This window comes from Engraulis encrasicolus, chromosome 3 (assembly GCF_034702125.1).
Source record: "Engraulis encrasicolus isolate BLACKSEA-1 chromosome 3, IST_EnEncr_1.0, whole genome shotgun sequence".
Taxonomy (NCBI): domain Eukaryota; kingdom Metazoa; phylum Chordata; class Actinopteri; order Clupeiformes; family Engraulidae; genus Engraulis; species Engraulis encrasicolus.
Genome location: NC_085859.1, coordinates 20,091,100 through 20,113,160, shown reverse-complemented (window position 1 = coordinate 20,113,160; position 22,061 = coordinate 20,091,100). Strand labels below are relative to the sequence as shown.

Below are 22,061 nucleotides of genomic sequence, written 5' to 3'. Positions count from 1 at the left end.
GGCCATCAATATGTCATCTATTGATGCCTTATGTATTGTTTTATACCAGGTCAGGGGTTGGACTTGGGTTAAGGTGATCAGCCAAGAAACGATAATCAACGGCATCCTCAATTTAAATCTGTAACATCTCTTTGGGCAGACTATTAAAATACAGCGTTATTGAAGACATTCATCTCCAGCCTCGTGTTTTTGGTTGTTGCTGTTAAATATCAGTCACAGGCCCAATCCTCCCATCTCTAACAATGCTGTGGGCAGACCATCCAAACAGCCGGGAACATGGTGGGGTGTGGAGTGTTGTGGTATGGCGTGTTAGGGTGCCTTGCGGTGCGGTGTCGGGAACATGGTGGGGTGTGGAGTGTTGTGTGTGGTGTGGTGTGGTATGGCGTTTTAGGGGGCCTTGCGGTGCGGTGTGGAGTGTGGTGTGGTATGGCGTGTTACGGTGCCTTGCGGTGCAGTGTGGAGTGTTGTGTGGTGTGGCGTGTTACGGTGCCTTGCGGTGCGGTGCGGTGCGGTGTGGAGTGTTGTGTGGTATGGCGTGTCAGGGTGCCTTGCGGTGCGGTGTCGGGAACATGGTGGGGTGTGGAGTGTTGTGTGTGGTGTGGTGTGGTATGGCGTTTTAGGGGGCCTTGCGGTGCAGTGTGGAGTGTTGTGATATGGCGTGTTACGGTGCCTTGCGGTGCGGTGTTGGGAACATGGTGGGGTGTGGAGTGTTGTGTGTGGTGTGGTGTGGTATGGCGTTTTAGGGGGCCTTGTGGTGCGGTGTGGAGTGTTGTGTGGTATGGCGTGTTACGGGGCCTTGCGGTGCGGTGTGGAGTGTGGTGTGGTATGGCGTGTTACGGTGCCTTGCGGTGCAGTGTGGAGTGTTGTGTGGTGTGGCGTGTTACGGGGCCTTGTGGTGCGGTGTGGAGTGTTGTGGTGTGGCGTGTTACGGGGCCTTGTGGTGCGGTGTGGAGTGTTGTGGTGTGGCGTGTTAGGGTGCCTTGCGGTGCGGTGTGGAGTGTTGTGTGGTATGGCGTGTTAGGGGGCCTTGCTGTGCGGTGTTGGGAACATGGTGGGGTGTGTAGTGTTGTGTGTGTTGTGTGGTGTTGTATGGTGCGTTACGGTGCGGTGCGGTGCGTTGCGGTGTGGTGTGGTGTGGTGTGGTGTGGCGTGTTACGGTGCCTTGCGGTGCGGTGCGGTGCGGTGTGGTATGGCGTGTTACGGTGCCTTGCGGTGCAGTGTGGAGTGGTGTGGTATGGCGTGTTACGGGGCCTTGTGGTGCGGTGTGGAGTGTTGTGTGGTATGGCGTGTTAGGGTGCCTTGCGGTGCGGTGTGGGTAGTTGTGGTATGGCGTGTTAGGGTGCCTTGCGGTGCGGTGTGGGTAGTTGTGGTATGGCGTGTCAGGGTGCCTTGCGGTGCGGTGTCGGCAGTTGAGCTGGTCCTACTGCTCTCCGTCTCGGAGGCGGCAGGCCACGGCGGTGATGAGGGCGGCACCCTTCCCACTGCCGTCCTCAGACTGCAGCAGCTTCACCTCACACTGGGGAGCCAGCTCACGCAAAGTCTCACGCATGATGGTGGAGAAGCTGAGGTGGAGGGGGAAGAGAGCAGAGGGAGAGAGATAGAAAGCGAGAGAGAGAGAGAGAGAGAGAGAGAGAGAGAGAGAGAGAGAGAGAGAGAGAAAGAAAGAGAGAGCGAGAGACAGGGAGGGAGAGAGAGAGAGAATGAGAGAGAGAGAAAGAAAGAAAGAAAGAAAGAAAGAAAGAAAGAAAGAGAGAGAGAGAGACAGAGAGAGAGAGAGAGAGAGAGAGAGAGATGTCATGGGCAGGGGGTGGGGGGGGTAAAGTGGGACACGGACAGAGTGAGGTTTTGTGAGTGTGAAAGTAGAGACACCAATTAAGACATCTGGAAACAGTGGGTGACACATTCACAGTTAAAGACAAGGTGGGAATGAAAGTCTAACAGAGCAAGGCCTTTTGTGTGTGTGTGTGTGTGTGTGTGTGTGTGTGTGTGTGTGTGTGTGTGTGTGTGTGTGTGTGTGTGTGTGTGTGTGTGTGTGTGTGTGTGTGAGTGACCGGGTGTTCGAAAAACAAAAACCTGACCATATTTGTAATGCTTATGCTTTTAACAAAAAGTCATTTTAAATGTAAAAGTAATTTTAAGGGGAAATAGACGCCTTACACCATAACCCCATATTTGGACCATGTGATATACCCATACGCACACCGTACCATCCAACAGTGGTGTGGATTGGCACTGCCCTCACGATCCGATTCGATCACGATTCGGGAGGTAGCGATTCGATTCGATTCGATTCTACAATGCATTGCAATGCATTACATTTCTACTGAAAGCAAAGCAAATGTTGAATCAGTCATGATGAGGCAATACAAGTAGTCAGATACTGAGCAACAATGTATTGGCTGTTTTCTGTATCAGTCTGTATCAGTCTTGCAATGTTTTGAAGTGCTTTTATTTAATTTAACATTCATTTGCTCCCGAAATATCCATGGAAGTAATTGAAACTTTAAAAAAATTGCCGGATCGATTCTGGAAGTTGCCGGATTGATTCTGGATCGTCCATGCCCCGCATTGGATTGCATTGCCGAATCGATCATTGCTGACACCACTACCATCCAATGTATGATTTTTGGCCCACCCAATACAGAAAATTGGGAGATGGAGAGTGACAAACTACCAGATAGACAGACACACTGCTGCATGCAATTGGCATGTACGTACAGTACATACAGAAATAGACATCCTCACACATAGCAAAATCCCACCCCACATGCACACAAAATCAATTCGTCACTGACCAATGGCCAATGTCTACAATGTCACCAGCCAGTCAAGAGCAAATTATGATCATTTTGTGCACAGAAACCACTTTGATATTGCAACAGCATTTGGTGGCTGATGAATGACATTCCATGAACATTTCTTCACCATGCCAGATCTACACTTTTCACTTTACTACTATGACCACTGATTGTACTTTTGCTGCTATGTGTGGTTGTGTATTATGTCAGTATTCTTATTGCACACTGTGTGTGTGTGTGTGTGTGTGTGTGTGTGTGTGTGTGTGTGTGTGTGTGTGTGTGTGTGTGTGTGTGTGTGTGTGTGTGTGTGTGTGTGTGTGTGTGTGTGTGTGTGTGTGTGTGTATTGTACATGTCTATATCAGCATGTCAGTGTTTGAAAAACTGCACGTGTGTATGTCTGTGTCTGTGTGTATGCTGCAAATGAATGTGTCAGAAAGAGAAAGAATTGTAAATTCATGGTTAAGTAGGTTAGTTTGTGTGTGTGTGTGTGTGTGTGTGTGTGTGTGTATGAGTAAGAGAGAGATTATTATCAATGTCATATTTATGTTTTTAGTTGAACTGCACATTGGAGACTGGTCAAACGCAATTTCAAACCTCTGTGCTAACCCTGTTACATAGATTTTTGACAATAAAGTACACTTGACTTGACTTGAATTGATTCATCCCCGCCAACAAAATGATCACACACACACATGCACGCACGCACGCACGCCTGTCGTTTCATTCCACCATTGTTACTCACTGTGGGTGCAGCTTGTACAGTGTGCCGTCCACCCCCACGGTGATGCGCAGCTGCTCCAGGTGCCGGTTGCGGCGGATCTTGTCCACCACGGCGGCCAGGCCGGCGCCACAAAGCTGGGCCGCGCGTCGAGACACTACCGCACACACCTGCGGTCAGATGCAGATTAGCCTGGGCTTACTCTTTCTTCACACTAGACCATATTGCATTTGGCAGTAAGGGTGGGCGATACATATCGTCTGCGAAGTTATCGTGAATGTTGTTTTGACGATGAGTAATTTTGCAATATCGAGATATTTTTATGAAGTCGCTAAACTCAACAAAGCGCTGTGACAGGACTCCTCCAAGCCTTTGAGCCAATAGTAATGTTGTTGTGAACTGGAGAATAAGTCTGTGAACCAATGAGCAGACAGTGCTGAGGGGGGCGGGCTGCAGCATTTTTAGCAGACGGAGAGAGAGAGATCTCGTGTCACTCCTGCAGCGCTTCTGCTTCTGGGCAGTGAAGGAGAGCTGCTGTTATCCAAATGGTGGATTTACATGAGGAATTCAACCATTAAACCAGCCATTGCATGATGCTGAGGGCGTTTTGGAACTATGTGCTTTAATCAGCAACTGTCTGTGATTATGGAAAGCCAAATAGTTTTGTCTCTGGTCTGAGAAATCGCGTTAGCATGCTAGTTAGCGAACTAAGCTAAGCAATGTTGTTCTCTACAAATAGATTGGCTGTTACTCACTACTCAAACACCCACCTGCATCTATAGATATCATAACTGCTTAGGTGGACAAGTAATGTTAAGTTAGACTCACGCAGTGAGTTAAATTACAATGTGTGAAATCCAACACATGCAATTTGCAGCTGCCATAGTTAGGTTCTGATTCCTATCTACAAATGCACTGTTTCCAGTCAAAAATGACTGTCCTCTAACAGAATCATTAGCAATACATCATAAAACTATTTTTTATTTACATGGATATGTTTTCATGACAAGTGATGAAGTATTACTTTACAGTCCAGCATATGCATATTATTAAATTCAAAAAGTGAAAGCTCTTCAGCACAGCATTTTTTCCCAACTCTCTGTCCCTTCCCAGTTGAAACACAAATGCAGCACTACTACCTCCAGTGCAGAATTGAAATTAGTCTGGAATCATGCACAAATCATAGACAGCATACATAGTAGCTTGCAATGTTCTGCTTTTCTCACCCTTCCCTGCCATGCCAAATTCCCATATTACGGTACACATTGATTCACCCCCCCCCCCCCCCCCCCCCCCCCCCCCCCCCCCGGAATTTTGGAAATTATCGTCAAATTATCGTTATCGTGAAAATTCTAAAAATTATCGAGATAACTTTTTTTGCCCATATCGCCCACCCCTATTTGGCAGACGCTTTATAACCAAAGCGACTTTCAAAAGAGGACATAATCAAGCCAACATCACAAGCAAATACAAAGTGCACAGGAGATATACAGAACAACAAGTGCAGTTGCAAAGAGGGGTTAGTTTTTTTAATTGTTTTTAAAGAGTAAATAACGAGTACACACACACACACACACACACACACACACACACACACACACACACACACACACACACACACACACACACACACACACACACACACACACACACACACACACACACACACACACACACAAACTAAACTAAACTAAACATCATGTCAAGAGTCTGCCCTGGGGCAAGGCCAGCTTAAGCATTAGTCTAGTAGATTCTCTCGAAAGAGGAAGGTCTTTAGTTGTTTCTTGAAAGCTGCAAGAGATGTGCTTAGTCTTGCTGCCTCTGGGAGACCGTTCCACCACTTGGGTACCACAACGGAGAACAATCTTGACTGGGACTACCTATAGCGATTGGATGGCAGAGCCAGACGGCTTGTGCTGGATGAGCGCAGCTCTCTTCCAGTAACATAAGGCGTTAGTAGGCCCTTCAGATAAGCTGGGGCCGTTCCTGTGATGGTTTTGTAGGCAAGGGTCAATGCCTTGTGCTTGATCCGGGCGGCTATCGGTAACCACCATGTCACTGCATAAGGCTGACTCTGGTACCATGCATAAAAGGGCAACTTTTTTTTCCCATTCGAGTTGTACATACGTAGTGCAGTGGAGGACGCACACATCCAAAAGCAGGTACAAAATCACAAATATATCAAGCATACTTAAACCCTTAGTGCAGCACTCTGTAATGTCATAGCAATGTTGTTATGATGTAGTTAAGCAGTTTCAGCAAGTGAATAGGGTCGCAGGCGAACCCTGCTGCAGTAAGAGGCTACGGATATACAGTAAATTCAGTAAATTAGCCGGAAGCTTACTCTGGTACCATGCACGAAATGGCAACCTAACATAGTCAACACATCCTACTACGTATAAAAGTGGCTGCAAGGTTACACATGGCTATACTTCAGTCGCCATTACGTGTTGATGCGCAGCAAAATGTGTCCTCTACATTTTTGCTACTTGGTGCGCGTTACAGTATATGCGTTGTTACAAGGGCAGGGATTGCTTACTCTGGTACCATGCATGAAGTGGTTACCTTTACGCCAAAGGCTTAAAGGGACACTGTGTGAGATTTTTAGTTGTTTATTTTCAGAATTCATGCTGCCCATTCACTAATGTTACCTTTTTCATGAATACTTACTCCCACTAAGCCTTTGACTTCGATATTCGATATTCGAATATAAGTCGAATGTTAAGAACATTCGAGACATTCGAACGAATATTAATTGGCCATTAATATTCGAATCTGACATGGGTATTGCTTTTTTGGGTATGTCATTGTTATTGATATAAATAATTTCCTTGTAAACATCGCAATTCACAGTCTCAATTTTTTTTCCATGGCTGGTTAATCACTACAGCTGTGTTGAGGAGAGTCGCGTGCGTGGCTCATCTCTCTGTGTTCCGTAGCAGGACACTTGCGGCAGGCAGTCTCCCCCAGAGTCCGCATAACAAGCAGATGAATGCTGCAGAGTTCCATTCAAGTGAATGACTACAGTTAATAAACAAAGCATCATCACATTACTTTCTGGAGTTGTTGACGAGTTTCTGGAATTATGTGATTCAACCCACAAGTACCTGTGATTACGCCAAGAGTAAGATAATAACTTCTTGTTTTTTGGATTTTGACCAAATTAGCTTCGTTGGTCTGGGTGTCAGATCAGGCAGACTCCAGGTGATGATTTTGTTAGCATGCTTTTAGCATGTTTTTAGCGCACTGCTAGTTTGTGTAATGTTCGTTTTTAGACGAGAGCAGTCATCTTACCTGGACCTACAAACACACTACCTAAATGTCCGTCATTAGTGATAGAAAATAAATACATATTTGTTGATATTGGTGCTGTGTGCTCAATTCTCATGATTCCCATATGATCCAATTCAAATTTTAACTTGGGCTACAAATTTGACATGGCTGCTAGCTTTGCCATGTTTTAATCTGCATTCACACCTCTAAGTACCGTCTTCTTATAAGTGCTGAACGATCGCTAAACAATAATGGCTGGTTGAATGCATGTTGTTAATGGGCCATTAGGCTACATCTCTGGTTGGAATAGCCTTTTACTAGTCACTGACTGGGGGAAAGAACAACTTCAGCTTGACATCAGGTCTAACTGGGGCAATTTTAATGGTAACAAATATGGATAAATATTCGAATATATTCGAATATCGTTTTTAATTTAGAAACGAACTTCGACTATGATTTTGGGACACAAGTCAAAGCCCTATCTCCCACCATCAAATTCTAAGTATTCATTGTGACCGGAAAAATAGCACTTTTCATACATGAAAAGGGGGATCTTCTCCATGGTCCGCCATTTTGAATTTCCAAAAATAGCCACTTTTAGCTGCAAAAATGACTCTACTTGTACCATACTAGAAAATATTTGTTTATTACTTAGTAAACTTTCATATAAAGATCAAATTTGGCAATAGGCAGCGCAGTTTCAATGAGCAGCATTGTTGCAGTACCTTTTTTGACCATTTCCTGCACAGTGTCCCTTTAAGGGGCTTGCATAGTCAATGCATTCTTGTGTATTGTCTTTATGATCCAAGGGCGGCGCCTTTACAAAGTACATACTGTATCTAGCGGTCTCAAGTGTTAATTCATTCTGAATGGCTATGGGCAACCTAACCAGAACTAGAAGAGTTGGGGTGCGTTCCTCGACAACATCGTTGCTAACTAAGTTAGTTTGGTTGGTTAACTTGGTTGCAATGCAATTTCCCATTGGAAACCGAATACGTTGCTAGCTTACTAAGCTGGAAACGTACTTGGTTGCAATGCAATTTCCCATTGGAAACCTAGCAAGTTGCTAACTGGTTAGCAAAGATGCTTTCAAGAAACAGGGTCCAGAAATTCTGTGACAGCACAACAAACGTTGAAATGGGCAAGTTAATGGACGGGTTAATAGCGCGGATATGCATCACAATACGCTTCCGTCAGCATTATGTGTCGATGTGTAGCAAAACTCGTCCCCTCTACGTTTGGTACTTGAAACGCGTTACATACAGTACATGTATTGTCGTGTCGCTGTGGATAACGCTGTAACATACAGAATGCACGTTAGTATACATCAACTATTTAAGGACCCTTACGCTGGTACGATGCATGAAATAGCAACCTTTACAGTATGTTTGAATTGTACATGGGCCCGACAATAAATACAATACACAATACAACAGAATACAATGTAATGTAATGTAATGTAATATAATATATTAAAGGGGTATACCACTATTTTGGGGCTTAATACAGTTAAAATCGTTGGCCAGGGTTTATATAGGTGGTAAAGTGTCTTATTTTTCATGTAAGCCGTTATCTTGTTTTAAGACAGGTTAAAAGAGGGAGCATGTCACTAAGCTAGTGAAAGTCAATGGATCCGTGTAGCATGTAGCAATGCTACACGGATCCATTGACTTTCACTAGCTTAGCGACATACTATATTAACTTCTTTTGGGTGGTATATTTCTATTCAGTCGTCATTATAAATGCTATTTAGTGGCATACCCCTTTAAGAAACTTCTCTAACTAACCTCCTTGACCAGAATGCTGTCGTCACACGTGCTGCTGGTCAGGCCCAGGTGCTGCAGGATGGAGCGCACCTGACGCAGAGCCAGACGGTCACTGGGGGTGAAGAGACACACGCACACAGACACAAAAACATGAGCTTAGAGAGGAACGTGGGCACGTACACGTACACACACAAACGCATAAGCACACAGGCTTAGAGATGAACGTACAGACACGCATGCACACACATACACATTCACACAAAGCCATACAAACAAAAGCAGAGTCACAGGTACCAGACATATACCAGACACTAGAGAAACACACAAACACAGAGACACATCAGGCACATAATTTATCCCATTTATCCCAGTAGGTAGCTGGCCCCAATCAAACACAGTTGACCTCCACAGTTCATCTGTGTGAGAGGGGAGCACTGCACACCAATACCCTGGGTAGTAGCCATCAGGATGAGATTCAATGCACACACAAATTTGTACACACACACACACACACACACACACACACACACACACACACACACACACACACACACACACACACACACACACACACACACACACACACACACACACACACACACACACACACACACACACACACACCAGCAGTACCCATCAGTTGAAGCATGAGATTCACCTGAGATGAGCCTGGAGCTAACCTCAGTTCCACTTCATGCCAGACATTGGAGTTGCTTGATGCAAGGCCTGCAAGGCCTCCGGTGCCTGATACCAATACTGGACTTAGCTAGCAGTATGGGAATGTGTTTGCTTCCAGAGAGTCTAAAAAAAAAGTTGACAACTAAACTTTTTTTTGACTAAGATGACCTGGTTGAATGAGAATCTTCACAGAGGCATGTCTTGGAGCAACCCGACAACCTTGGGTTTACATTGTCGGAACTTTTTACGAAACGACCTAACATGGACACATACCATACTTAAGTGGCAGAATATACCTCACCATGGTAACATTGTATTGATTGGAGCAAGTTGTATTGTTGGACCAAGGTTGATCCAAGCAAGGATAAGCTATTGTCCGTATGTACAGTACAAAAGCTATTGCTCATGTCCACAAGAGACTCATCTTGTGAAGGACAATCTTACCGATTCTCTCATTTCAAGAGGATGGATGCTGGAATGAAAATGAAACACTCAGTGAGTGTCAAAAAACTTTTGAAAAACTTTTGTCCATTTACAAAAAGACTATCCTCATCGCCAGATTTCAATTTTAAAGGGACATTACGAACATTGGTGGCAAAAATCAATCTTATTCTCAAAACAGGTCTCACAAGTGTTGGCTGCGTGTGTGCAAACGCATGCACGCGTGCACGCACACACACACAATAAACGTTCTATATTGTTCTATATTGCGCCTGCTAGCCTTTCTACTTTGTCTTTTGAATGCTGGCCAAGTGCCCCTTCCCTGACCCCCATTCTGTGGGTGACTGGCTGGACATTTTGATTGCCCTGACAAAACCCTAGCGGAAGTAGCCCTTTATCTGGAGACAGTAGACCCCTTGGACTAACCATGTATTCGTATGTGCAAGGTTATTCTTTCATTAACCCCCGCTCTGTCTCTCCCAATCGCTCTCTCTCACACACACACACCGACGTGCCCACATACACACTTCTCGATCTGTGACAGGAACTTGGTCTCGAAGAACCTGCATGTCTTTGACGCCCCCCTATGCACTCTCTCTCTCTCACACACACACACACACACACACACACACACACACACACACACACACACACACACACACACACACACACACACACACACACACACACACACACACACACACACACACACACACACACACACACACACACACACCTCTCAATCTGCGACAGGAACTTGGTCTCAAAGATGCCGCGTGTCTTGAGCCTCTCAGAGAGGCGGCCACGGAAGAGCAGCCCCTTAGCTGTGAACTCCAGCAGCACGTTCCTCACGATCTCACCCAGGTACATGCCACTGATCATCTTCTCATACCTAAAGGGCACACGCGCACACACACGCACGCGCGCGCGCACACACACACACACACACACACACACACCTTTAGTTATGTGGATTGACAGATATACTGTACATTTGTCATGGTATAATGCAATTCTGCCTTATACTGCACTGAACGGCCTCTGTTCATGATGGCCTCAGGATAAAGGTGACATTTACAGTATACGTCTCCAAATGAAGATGATGCTAATGATCAGGACTCTAAATTAACCTTTTTCATCACCAGCCAAAATGGCTATTAGAGCTTTGTCTTACTAGCCAAACACATACTCACTAATGGGTCAAATTGGCTGGTACGTTTTCTTTTCTACCAGTAAAACTGAAATTCCACCAGCATTTGGGCAGTTGACTGGTGTTAATTTAGAGCCCTGTTAATCATACAAGATACTGCACAGACATTTGTGATTTGTTTGGCCCTTCTTTTTGACACACACACACTAGTCACACCTGCACACACACACTAGCCACACCCAGGGCCGCTGACAGCTTTTGCTAGGACAAAGTCATCTGAAAGGGCCCCCTCACCCAATACATGCAATGTAATGAGGACCAATTCTGGGGCCCCCTCTCTCCAAGGGCCTGGGGCAACTTACCCCTTTGTCCCCCCTTGTCAGCTTCCCTGCTGCCACACCTGCACACACACACTAGCCACACTAGCCACACACGCACACACATGCACACACAGTACCACTATCCAGCTGAGCCTTGACCAATTAAAGCTTCAATTGACAGCCCTCCTCCTGTCTGACCTCTAATTAAATGCAGTACAGTAGATGTAGAGTCCCAAAGTATTGCTCACTGTATTGATTTAAGCTGCCTGTAGTAAATAAGTAATATCGGCAAACAAAAAATGTAGGTAAGCAAAATGGCAAACAATTACCATTACATCTCTCAACACAAAATCATAAAACATATTGGGACTCAAAATATACCATTCAACCATTTGAAATCGACAATGTCTAGAAGAAATGGGTTTAGACTATTTAACGGCTTGAACCAATTTCCCTAGAATCTTTTACCTGAGGCAGGCTAGTTTGACAGCGGTTGTATTTTGACATTTTCAAAAGGAAATGACTAAGTTCCTTTCTTGAGGTTGCCATAGAAGCAGATTGAAGTTTTGTAGCAGGTGTTAGTCAAGTACTGCTGCTCAACATCTCACTGATTCTTGAGGATGTGGGTAAGAGTTTTAATTTTGGAAGAAAAAAAATGTTTGAATCCAAATATAGAAATGTATTATCACAGACAAAGGTCTTGGCTGTGCAGCAAAGTATTGGATTACGTTTCAAGTTCCCCATCATATGAAGGCATAACAGCCCCTAAAAATAATGAATAATAATACAAAAGTCAAGATACTCTATGTATTGTACCTATGCTTGGCAGAGTGGGCCGAGCTCAGCTGTGATATATTTTGCTGCTATATAGTTTGTGAAACTCAACGCAACTTGATCCAACACAGGTCTTCCTCAGATGGACACACTGTATATGCACCTCAGAACATAGTGTGAAGATACTGTGCACTGTACCGTTGTTTGCCCGGGTGGGCTGAGCTCTGGTCCACTGTGTGGTCGAAGGTTGTGCAGAAATCATCCAGCTCGCCGTGCTCCCCGAAGGCGCCCCACTCCATGTTGACGCACATGCGCCCCCCCTGGCCCTCCACCAGCTCCACGTTCTCAAGTTCCTCCATGTAGCACGCATTAGTGCCCGTGCCTGGTGAGCAGAGAGAGAGAGAGAGAGAGAGAGAGAGCGAGAGCGAGAGCGAGAGAGAGAGAGAGAGAGAGAGAGAGAGAGAGAGAGAGAGAGAGAGAGAGAGAGAGAGAGAGAGAGATTTAAAATGTCTTTCATTGTAGGTATAAATAAAGACATTTAATTATCAATACAGTAATTGCTAGAACACTGGAACAAGATCCCCCTTCCTCTACATTGTCATACTCAACTCCCCATCTTCCCAGAGAGAGAGAGAGAGAGAGAGAGAGAGAGAGAGAGAGAGAGAGAGAGAGAGAGAGAGAGAGAGAGAGAGAGAAATAGGCAGAGAGAGCAGAAGAGATAAAAGACAGTGGTGCATGAGAGAGAGAGAGAGAGAGAGAGAGAGAGAGAGAGAGAGAGAGAGAAAAAGAGAGAGAGAGAGAGAGAGAGAAGAGACAGATATAGAGAGAGAGAGAGAGAGAGAGAGAGAGAGAGGGGGGTCAGAGGTCAAAGCAAGTAAAGAGAGAATATTGATTATCATCTCTACAAATCGTCAACCAAGGATCCTGGCACAAAAACTCAGATTGACAGATTGGTATATCATACAATACTCAGCAACCCATCTATCATTTCCCTCCACCTACAGAGAAAGTGCCAAGGCCAGGGAACAAGTGATGCTTCTGTAGTTATGAAACGGTCCTTATAGTTTGACTGTACAGAGAGAACGGTACAACAACAAAAGTCTTCTGTGAAAGTGACAAAGAAAAGAATACTCAAAACACTTTTCCAAACCACCTTGGACAAGGCCACATCGTTTATCTAACCCTTCAGTTGATCGATCACAGCAGACAACTGTTAAGATGCAAGTGCGAGGCAGACACTTTGTGTCCCTGACATGTTCTGCGTGATGCTTGTTAAATCAGCGCGTTGTGGTGGCTGACCAGCTTTTTCTTTATATCTTGTAAGGAAAATAAGACTTCCAATTGGTCCTACACTACCAGATAATAAAGAAAAATGTAGATGAAAATTGCATTTGAAACGGCTTTCATAGCGTTTTGGGTTTGCGTTTTCTTATTCACACTAAGGATGCCAGCAATTAATTGATTTAGTCGACTCAAATCAATGAATGCATTAATCAATTAAAAAACACAATTAATCGCTAACTTGACTGGTGAGAGACCCATGTGAAATGGGCATGTGAAGAGAGTGTGTGAGCTGAGGGGTGTGAAGAGTGGGAACACTTCAATCCACTTGGCATTCAGGAACATAATTACACATTTATTTAGATTTATCATCTCACTACATAGTTTTTTGGGAAACATTGACATTTGGGGAGGGGAAAAAACGCAGCCTATCAATTTATCTTAAGTCGATCGATAAGGTCAATCAACTAGCAATTAATGAATTAATCGCTTTTTTGGGAGGTGGGTGTTACCTTGACATGAGAGTGGAGGAGAGACAGGAGAGAGAGACAGGGAAAGATTGGCAAATGACCCGGGCCGGAATCTAACCCGGTCCGCGGTGCTGGCGTAGTAACCCAGTACCCTACCGTTAGGCCACGGCAGGGCCATTCATCTATAATTTGCATCTCTACTTCATGTCCTCTCTGCTCACCGACAATGAGTCCCACTTCGCAGTGTGGGTCTTCATAGCCGCATGTCATCATGGTTCCCACGGTGTCATTCACCACTGCCACCACGTCCAAGTCAAAGCCCTGGGGACAGACAGGGACAGACAGGGACGCAGGGACACGGGGACGGGAGTGAGAGGTGGGTGTGCCGTTTAGACAATATACTGTATCATAGGGGTGGGCGATATGGCAAAAATGTTGTATCACGATATTTTAACATGAAATCACGATTTCGATTTTTTATCACGATCTTCCATCCAAAAAATAAAAACAACAAAAAACAACTTTCATATACTTGCAATTTGTAATTTGCAGTCAATAAAATGTTAACACACTGATGATACTCTCATAAAGTGTACAATTGGAATACAATAATGTAAAGAATAAAGTTAAGACAACAACACAAGTGAGAAAACATCACTCTGATACTGATAATAAACATCCTCACTGCAAGACGATCTATACGATTTCTCCACTTTGGCAGATTCGAGACGATATTTTACTCAATATCGCGATTCACAATATAATATCGTCATATCGCCCACCCCTACTGTATGACCACTGATTGTACTCTTTGCTGCTATGTGAGTGTGTGTGTGTGTGTGTGTGTGTGTGTGTGTGTGTGTGTGTGTGTGTGTGTGTGTGTGTGTGTGTGTGTGTGTGTGTGTGTGTCTGTATTTATTGTACATCAGTATGTTTGTCCTCTTATTGCACACTGTGTGCGTGTTGTACTTGTCTTGTTTCAGTATGTTAGTTTTTCTACTGCTTGTGTGTGTGTATGCATGTGCATGTATCAGAAAAAGTATCTAAATTCATGTATGTTAGTTTTTACTGCACATTGTGTGTGTGTGTGTGTGTGTGTGTGTGTGTGTGTGTGTGTGTGTGTGTGTGTGTGTGTGTATTTGGGCCTTTATGTATGCAATTTCAAACTTCTGTGCACACCCTGTAAGTACGTTGTGATCTGTGTGTGTGTGTGTGTGTGTACGTTGTGATCTGTGTGTGTGTGTGTGTTTTACCTCGTGCCGATGGACTGCATCTTTCAGTAATGTTACCACGTCTCGCCCCTCGCAGCCGGATGCCCTGAAGCCCTTTGTCCACTTCAGTAGGATGCCCTGGCAATGGACAGGTGGGGAAGTGGCAGACATGGAAGTTACTGACAATAATGGACATTATAATAGTCAACATCTCTACCAGATACCAGCGACACTGCATTTATTTATTTTTATTTTTTTTAGATCCTTGCCATTGGGGCATGCTTTGCTTACATCTTTTTTTTTTTTTTTAAACATCTTAACATACTCCAAATATCATGGAACATCAACAGATATCTTATACCACAGCAACAACTTTTGGGATGATACTTCGTGACTTCGAGTTTTCAACCTGTGAAGCAGTGACCAAGGATCTTGGTACAAAAACTCAAGATTGACAGATTGGAACATCATATAATACTCATAGAAAGTGGCAGAATAAACGAAAATTAAGGTGCACACAAGCAAACCATCAACTTCAGTCAGGATAAAAAAAACATTCCGTGCTTAAAATGTTTGTATTCATAACATCATGTCAGCTGACGTTCTTCAACCCAGTGCGTGACTCACTGATGATGGGTTGGCTTGAGGGCTGAATTGTGTCTGTTGACATGATGGTATAATTAAATTTGTGAGTTTAAGTGTCGAGAGTGAGCTTTTTTCTAGCTTCAGGTGTTGGAGAGGAGAGGGGGATGAGGAGAGTGCAGAGAAGAGGAGAGAAGGATAATTGATGAGAGGAGAAGGAAAAAGGTGAAATGATGAGGAAAGGAGTGGTGGGAGTGGTGGAGAGGAGAGCAGTGACTGAGAAGAGAGGAGAGGAGCAGTAGGGGGAAGGAGAAGAGAGCTTCAGGTGTCGGGCAATTATGGGCAAGCGGTTCNACTCCCAAACCGCTGTATATCTACATTTCCCTCTGAAATGCAGAGAATGTGAATGTTTATGTGTGAGCACACTGTGTTAGTGAGTGCAACTGTGTGTACCAGGAGAGAGAGAGAGAGAGAGAGAGAGAGAGAGAGAGAGAGAGAGAGAGAGAGAGAGAGAGAGAGAGAGAGAGAGAATAGAGAGAATAGAGAGAATAGAGAGAATAGAGAGACAAATTGTTAGTGAGAGAGGAGAGCGGCAGAGCCATGTGTGCTACTGACCTGGTCCAGTCTGTTCTGCTGGCAGGGGAAGGAGAATGTGAAGCCCAGCGGCAGGGTGGCTCCCTTCATGCCCTTATACTCCAGGAAGTCAGCAATGCACTGCACTATATGGTCAAACAACTGGGGTGGGCCAGGACCCCACAACACAACACATAGCAAGAAACAAAAGGACAATGCATGAATTAAGTGAATGAATGAATTAATGAATGAATGAATGAATTAATGAATGAATGAATGAAAACATACAAACACAATTCCCAGCATAATTAGAGAATTACCAATATTAAACTCATTTGGCAAACAGGTAAAATTATGACTACTGGATAATCAAAACTGTTCAGATAACCCTGCATAATCTGTATAATATATTATGTACTTGTTCATGTCAATTTATTTCTGTATTGTTCATTTTAACAAATGTGTGCAATATCTGACAGTTTTTTTTTTTTTTTAAATCTCATCAATGTATGCAATGCTTGCTTTTTTAAGGACCATTAACATGTCAAGGGACAAAAGATGGAAATTAGCCTTATGACTACAATCTTGTATATTTTTCATTTTTCTTAAATGTTATTAAAATATGTATGTTGTCCCTGTGTTAAATACATTAAATTCAAACAATGAATGAATTAATGGATGAATGAATGAATGAATTATTTCCGAATAAATGAATGAAAGAACAAACAAACGAGCAAACTAAATACACCATGGGTAAATGTTAAAGGCAAAAGAAAGATACAGAGAGACAGCACCAAAAGATACAAAGAGGACAACAAAACATACTACAGTACAGCTTGACCAAAAAAAAATAAAAAAAACTTTTTGAAAATAGCAGGTGGTTTTGCAGACAGCGCCGACACTTTTTGGCCGTCAATAGCTACAGCAAGTGAAGAGTACTTCAAGGTGCACAGAAATTTCCTGTGGCCTTGCAAAATGCATTGAATGTGAAAATGCATGAACCTGGTGGTGGTGGTGGTGGTGGTGGTGGTGGTGTGTGTGTGTGTGTGTGTTTGTGTGTGTGTGTGTGTGTGTGTGTGTGTGTGTGTGTGTGTGTGTGTGTGTGTGTGTGTGTGTGTGTGTGTGTGTGTGTGTGTGTGTGTGTGTGTGTGTGTGTGTGTGTGTACATTTGTTGTTTGGGTTGAAACAGTAGATGTTGCCAACACGTGATCACAATGGTCACCAACATCATCTTCACGCCATCTTGCCCTCTGTGGTGCGAATGGCTAATAAGTTATAACCACTGATTGCATATTAGATAGTGACAGATATGTCCCTCTTACCAAATTTCAACCACACATATATTTACAATTATATGGTTCTCTGAGTCAGAGCGTACACAAATGAAACCTTTGAGAATCTACAATATACTGTACATACAGTAGTAATGAAAACAAATTATAATTTTCCCCTTTAAAAGGGACCCTGTGTGAGATTTTTTGTTATTTATTTCCAGAATCCATGCTACTCATTCACTAATGTTACCTTTTTCATGAATACTTACCACCACCAAATTCTAAGCTTTCATTATGACTGGGAAAATTGCACTTTTCATACATGATCCGCCATTTTTTCATACATGATCCGCCATTTTGAATTTCCAGAAATAGGCATTTTTAGCTGCAAAAATGACTGTACTTGGGCCATACTAGAACAATTAAGTTTATTACTGAGTAAACTTTCACAAAAAGATCAAATTTGGCAATAGGCAACCCAGTTTCAATGATCAGCATAGTTGCAGTACCTTTTTTGACCATTTCCTGCACAGTGTACCTTTAAAAACAAGCGAAGGAGGCAAACTTCAAAATGTATAGCGGTTGCCAATGGTGATGACATAACGTTAAATACTCTCTATAGCTACTCTATATCGGCCAGCTACCAACCAAGTGCTGTTGCAATGTCAAAGGGGTGAGCACCATTGAGGACCTCAGAGGACCTGCAGCTGTTTGCATGCTCTTTTATCGGTGTCTGTCGAAGCACTTGGATCATACTTCTGGGCACAGGTGTGGTGGTCCATATATAGCGTGTGCACAATTACTAGACAAGTATGAAGTGTAGAAAAACTCCAAAGTGCTTGTAAGAAATTGTTAAAAAAAAAAGATCTTGAAGGCGCTTTTTGTTGTTGGAAAAAAACCAAGTGTCATCAAAGTGGGGGGGTGTCCAGCAGTAGGGCATTCCATATCTAATTGCGGAATTCTGTAACATGTACCCGGATAATCGACTATTTTTTTAAGTGTGGAGTTACTGTATTCTTTTCGCAGCCAACGGCTACCGTCTTAGTTACAATGTTGAACGTCAGATCTGTCAAACTGCCGACTCTCATAATAATAGCATAGTTTATAGTATGTGAGCACCTGTTGCCCAGTGCCCTGCCTAGTTGCTTGGGGGATGGCGTAGATCTCATTGTGCACCTCTGCGTATACTACATGTCAGTGATGCGAGGGTCGAGGAAAAAACAGTACGCAACCGACTACTTTTTTTCCCTAGCCCGCCCGCTTGCCCTGACCGCAAGAAATATTTATGACAAGATCATGAAGTGAAGGGAAAATCCGAAGTGCTCAGGGAATTGTTCAAAAAAATCTTGAAGGTGCTCTTTGGTGTTGGGGAAAAAACAATATCTTGTCAAAAAAGGGAGTCCAAGGCACTCTTCTTGTTGAAAAATATTAAAAAGCCTTGGCTAATAAGTTTAAAAGCATAGGAGTAGAGACCCACGCGTTTCGGCGCAAGCCTTCTTCAGGAAACGCGTGGGTCTCTGCTCCCATGTTTTTAAACGTATTAGCCATGTTTCAATAAAGGCTTTTTAATATTTTTCCACAAGAAGAGTGCCTTGGACTCCCTTTTTTGACAAGATTTATGAAAAGATATTGACCCGATCCACTTCCCGACCCGCCTTTTAAAAAGTAGCCACTTCGGGTCAGCCCACGCATCACTGCTGCATGTTCAGTATAGGGATGCAAACGATTAATCGACTTTAATCGATCAATGCATTAATCGATTAAAAAATATTAATCGCAATTAATCAACAATTAAACTGACAAGAGACCCAGGTGAAATGGGCATGTGAAGAGTGTGTGTGGATATTTAAATCACCTTTGGATTAAAGAATTCATTTAAATGTGGCAGTTTATCACAATTTTTAATTAACTCTTTTAGATCTAGTAGTTTTTTCCCCCAAAAAACATTGAGATTTCGGGGGGCGAAACGCTGCTTATCAATTAATCGTAAGTCGATCTAGAAGGCTGTCAACTAATGATTAATGAATTCATCGATAATTTGCATCCCTAGTTCAGTATAGCGTATGTACTGTATAGGCATGTGTATGTGTGTGTATAGGAGGGAGAAGGCACACCTGTTCCCCAGTGCCCTGCATGGTCTCCTGGGGGATGGCGTAGATCTTGTTGTGCATCTCCACACGCTTCTTACTGCCGCTCCGCACCTTCACCAGCAGCACCCGGAAGTTGGTGCCGCCAAGATCCAGAGCCAGGAAGTCGCCTTGTTCTGAAAAACACGCCATCAGTGAACAACAGGACAACGAGGCTATAATATGCACATGCTCACCAAGATTGGACAATGCCTATTCATCGGTACATTTAGAGATGATCCCATTAAACATCTAAGTCTAGTTTGGAGCAAGCTGGTCCACTTCTGAAAAAACTGAATACAATCTAGACTGTGAGCACCAAGATAGCTAGAGAGCAAGTGACCTCCTTTCCTTATCCAAGCCTAGTATCTACTTTAATAATTATCAATAGCCATCGTTCTTGCATCGTATATGTACCTCCATTGACTCTAAAACTTTTACTGGTCTTGAACTTTAACCCTTTACTTTAACCCTGTTAATTATCCCTTTGTAGAACTGTCTAAATCAGACATAACTGAATACACATTTCCAATTTCTCCTTGATTGTGTATTGTGTTCTACCTGCATAGAGCCACTGACTGAGTACCTAGAAGACAAGAGGTTTTCAGTGTGGATAAGGTCAGGACACTGAAGTGGTCAGTCCATGAATCACTTCCTCTTGAAGCATTTAGGGGGTTAAGAAGGATGTGCTGAACCTTGAATTCAATCATCAAGAGGCTAAGATGAAAATACTTGTTTCAGGTCACCAAAAAATAGACAAGTTGCTGTGTGAACTAGGGTAATAACAGTCCACAGCACTATTATTCAGTCAGTAGTACCATCTTCAATATTTCATTGATGTGGCAAGAGTCTACCTTTGAATATGTAAGCAATTCCTCATCAGATATGTGGCAAAAAGTGTGCCCTTCCCCCCCCAATACATCATCCTTTTTCACAAGGTACTAATTAACAATCACATCCCCTGCCTGAATAACAAATATCCTGCTAATAACATTCTCCAAAATGGTACTGCTTAGATATATTGAGGTCAGCCATCTCTAATTAGGCTTTATAGCAAACCTGTTCTTTTCAAATGAAAATGCTTTCCTTTCATATCAAAAGGCATGTCCATTCATTACATTTACAGCCACGGGGGGGAATGAGAGACCACTTCAAAATGTTCAGTCTTTCCTTATTTTACTGTGGATAGGCAAACGTTTTAGGAAAGTAAACATTGTTATTTCAATCTATAAACTTCCAAATACATTTCCTCCGAATTTCAAAAAAGAAAATATTGCGATATTTAGAGCATTCATTTTATACATTTATATTACAAATGGTCAACATGACACATAATATGCAATGTTTCCAGACCTAAAAATAGGTAAAGATGATATTAACTTAAATATTAAATGGAATAAGCATGTTTTTTAGTCACAGCTTTCATTCGTTTTGGTATGCTTTCACATTGTTCTTGGATGACTTTTATACAGGTCTGGTGAAAAGTTGCGAGCTTGGGTTGATGGCCAGTCCAAGCTCCAGACCAGGGCCGTCGTTAAGCCTATTTTTAGGGGGGCCCCTTTAACGATTTTGCAAATTTTTCCAAAAACAAATGCAGTAAAGCACTGAATACGAACCACCAAGAAGGCAAGTTAATCTGAATACAAGTTCCTGTTTGCTTATTTATTGTTTAATGCCACTTATATCCTACTGCACAGCAATAAAAGCAGGGTGCACAACAATATGTTATGCGGAGGGTAAACAGGTAGATGATTGTGCTTTGTGACTAACACCTCGAGAAAAGTGTAATTACTTACACGGATGAAATCTTCCGACCCAAAGTACCAATTTTCACTCACAATACCCGTGTAATAAATCCATTTGACATTGTCTTGAAATTATAGTTGAGCTTTAATATTTGTCTTAACAGTTTGAAAACACACATGAACTGATTAAAAAAGCTACAAATGGAGTAAAATGACCTAATATCTGCCGGGGATGCATAGTTTTCCAAGTAAGAAACCTGTTTGAATGAATCGCTTCCTGACCACTGCTTCTAGACTAATCTAGGTAAGGACATAGACAGTATAGACATAGACAGTACTTATACATGGATTGTCTATGTCCATACTGTCTTAAGTCCATGTATAAGTACTGTCTATGTCTATACTGTCTATATCCTTACCTAGATTAGTCTATGTCTGTATGGGAAAGCAAGAAATGTAATTTCAAATTCTTTGTATGACCAGTGCATGTAAAGAAATTGACAATAAAACCTACTTGACTTGATTTGACTTCTCCTGGAGACGCGCAGTTAGTAACTCCTTAAAGTTCCTAGTCCTTGTGTAAATTATGCTCTTGGCTTTTTTATCTAAAAATGTTAACTTCCTTACATAATATTCATCAGTTGAAACATTTTGAAATGTTTTGTTTAGCTTACATATAAGGAATGTTCATTAAAATGTGAATAAAATAAAAAAAATCACTGTAACCAGTGTTTATAAATCGGTAGTGCTCTTAAAATAATTGTTCAAGAAGAGGCTTTTGCACACCTCTGTAGGTGGGGAGGTGCGTAGGATATTATCCCAGTGGGGTTGTCATTCAAGTGTAAAGAAATCCCGCACATTGTCCATTCCACCAACAAAC

General features: G+C 42.9%; 1 protein-coding gene across 3 annotated transcripts in view; it reads right to left on the bottom strand.

The window, feature by feature from the left end:
• Positions 1-279: 279 nt before the first annotated feature.
• Positions 280-22,061, bottom strand: part of hk2 (hexokinase 2) — a 47,156-nt gene continuing 25,374 nt past the window's right edge. For 2 of the 3 annotated variants that reach the window (XM_063194945.1, XM_063194947.1), the window contains 9 exons: positions 19,425-19,573; positions 16,079-16,198; positions 14,924-15,019; positions 13,892-13,991; positions 12,118-12,301; positions 10,412-10,567; positions 8,578-8,668; positions 3,542-3,687; positions 1,348-1,562 (listed from right to left, as the gene is read on the bottom strand). In XM_063194945.1, coding sequence (XP_063051015.1) covers positions 1,421-1,562; positions 3,542-3,687; positions 8,578-8,668; positions 10,412-10,567; positions 12,118-12,301; positions 13,892-13,991; positions 14,924-15,019; positions 16,079-16,198; positions 19,425-19,573 — 1,184 coding nt within the window. In that variant the 3' untranslated portion in view covers positions 1,348-1,420. Of the gene's footprint in view, positions 319-1,347; positions 1,563-3,541; positions 3,688-8,577; positions 8,669-10,411; positions 10,568-12,117; positions 12,302-13,891; positions 13,992-14,923; positions 15,020-16,078; positions 16,199-19,424; positions 19,574-22,061 lie in introns of those variants that run through there. The other variant, XM_063194946.1, reaches the window with a different exon arrangement.